Source organism: Babylonia areolata, chromosome 10, assembly GCF_041734735.1.
Source record: "Babylonia areolata isolate BAREFJ2019XMU chromosome 10, ASM4173473v1, whole genome shotgun sequence".
NCBI classification, from domain to species: domain Eukaryota; kingdom Metazoa; phylum Mollusca; class Gastropoda; order Neogastropoda; family Buccinidae; genus Babylonia; species Babylonia areolata.
In genome coordinates, this window is record NC_134885.1 from 34,503,331 (window position 1) to 34,505,830 (window position 2,500).

Here is a 2,500-nt window from a genome sequence, read left to right on the forward strand (position 1 = left end):
TCTGGTAAAATTCCGCAGTGACCCCCCCCTTCCCCCTAGCCCTCTCCCAACGGAAAACGGAGTACTACGACTGGCTGCAATGACTGCCTACATGGCTGGGGTAAAAACTGTCATATACATAAAAGCCCGCTCGCGTATACGAGTGAACGTGGGAGTCGCAGCCTACGAAAAAGAAAATTGAGAACGCTGGAGTTTACGCCGGAGAGTAGCCCGAATTTCACACAGAGAAATGTAGCCTACTGTGACAAAAGAGCAATGCAAAAACAAAATAAATAAGTAACCAGATAACTAGATGAATAAATAAATAAATAAATAAATAATACAATACAACACAACACAATACAATACAATACAATACAATACAATACAATACAATACAATACAATGGTGTGTGTCCATCCAGATCGATGATGACCATCGTTGTCATCCAGCTGGGGGATGGGGGGAGGGTGGTGGTGGTGGTGGGGGGGGGGATGCTCATGAATCTATCTGTGAGTGCGCAGATGGCTGAATAGTCCAATCTGCGCACGAAATGTTCGCTGACAGTTGGGGCAGACAAAGACAGGCATATCATTATACAATACAATACAATACAATACAATACAATACAATACAATACGATTTTGCCGCCTCACCCACTGACGCCCTGGTTGGACCCGAATCCTGTGACTGGTCTTCAGTGAGAAAAGTTGTCCCGGTGTGCAGTTCTTCTGGGGGTGCAATGGGCGTCCTTGACCGTGACCGCTCAGGGGAAGGCGATTTGCCGCGTGCAAAGTTAAACTGAAAAAGAAGTGGAAATTATGGGGTGGGTTTTTTTTGTTTGTTTTTTTTTAATTCGTAACACACACATGTATGAAACACACACACGCACACACGCACACACACACACACACACACACACACAGATATATATATATATATATATAGGTAGGCTGCCTGTTTTGTAAATGACCCCGTGTTTGAAAAGCGCTTAGAGCTTGGTCTCCGACCGAGGACAGGCGCTATACTGTAAGTATCCATGTCAATCAATCAATCAAAAAGAGAGCCAATGGTCCGGCCTGGAGCATGCGCAAAGGAGAGCTAAGTAAAACAGTAAAGGAGTGGAAGTCTGTATAATTATTGTCAGAATGTGAATAATCAATGATCAAGAAAGAAAGTTATGGAAGTTGCATTCGGATTCGGTACGAAGGAGATGTAATGCTTACAGCAGAATATCCACGAAATTTTAGATCAGCGTGTTTTAGTCCTATATCTTTCCTTCGTCACTTCTTTCTGTTTCAAGACAGATATTGATATTCGTATGTCATGTCTCAGTTATCGTATCTATGTTGGGGTGTAGACAGACAGACAGACAGATAGATAGATAGATGTGTGTGTGTGTGTGTGTGTGTGTGTGTGTGTGTGTGTGTGTGTGTGTGTGAAAAGTACACTGCATGTGACTTAACGTATGTTCAGATTTGCTCCCGGAATTGCTCGGACACTTTCGGTAAAGTTTTCGACGGAAAGATTCAAGTGGACCCAAGCTATCAGCCCAGCTGCTGTCACTGGTGTGAACTTCCTCACGGTTAAAACAAATCTGAAATTTAAATGGGGGGGGGGGGGGACAATTTAAAAAAAAAAAAAAAGATATAAAGAAAAGCGTACTGGACATCATTTACATCATGTGTAAAACTTGATAAAAACGAACGGCTGATTTCTGTTTTGGATCAAGTGAAGAAAGAGAAACACCCGTAGGTGCTGGGGAGGACCCAGAGAAGCACTGTCTCCACCTGCCCTTGGAACAATCCTGCACCACCCTTGGAGGCCTGTGCTGTGTTCACGATGGGTGCAGGCACGCACAGGACACTCCATTAAGAATTCAAGGGACATAACTGCTCCCGAACAGAGGCAAAAGAGACCACAGGATGCAACTCGCGACAGCCTTAAAGAAGTATCCCCATGGGTGTACCAGCCGGTATTTCATGACTGCAGAGCCCACCAGCAAAAGACACCACCCTCCAGCTGCTGAGCACACCCCACAGACCAAACCACCCCTGCCCACAGACAGATGAAGACAGTGCCACTCCAGACACAGCCATAAGGTCTTATGTGCCCTCAAGAGAGAATCCCAAGCTGTAGTCTTTCCCACTGTCAACAGGAATTTCCCTGTGGTCAGTGGGGCTTTCCTCAACGTCACGTGACCTTTCTCCAGGGTCAGCCTTGTCCAGGCAAGTGTAAACAAAGAAAAGCAGACCATATCGCGAACGGAGCGAAGCGTACAAAAATATCTCGTAATCGCGTGAGCTTTGAAGACTCTACGTCATGTCTACACAACTTATAAGTTATATTACGTCTAGAACTGGTGTCTCTCTCCTCTGTCTTAGAATTAACCCGTAATTGTCAGGTCTGCCGTAAGTTTTTGTTGTTGTTTTTTTTGTCCGGAGTATTGGGTTTTGAGTTGGACATGCATGACTGACCCAGTCCGGAGTATTGGGTTTTGAGTTGGACATGCATGACTGAC

At 45.0% G+C, this 2,500-nt stretch overlaps 1 protein-coding gene across 1 annotated transcript in view; it reads right to left on the reverse strand.

Moving 5' to 3' along the window:
• LOC143286341 (uncharacterized) overlaps nucleotides 1–2,500 on the reverse strand; it is a 9,235-nt gene that overhangs the window by 2,713 nt on the left and 4,022 nt on the right. The window contains exon 3 of the mRNA XM_076593882.1: nucleotides 636–780. Within this exon, the coding sequence (XP_076449997.1) occupies nucleotides 636–780 (145 nt within the window). The remainder of the gene's footprint in view (nucleotides 1–635; nucleotides 781–2,500) is intronic.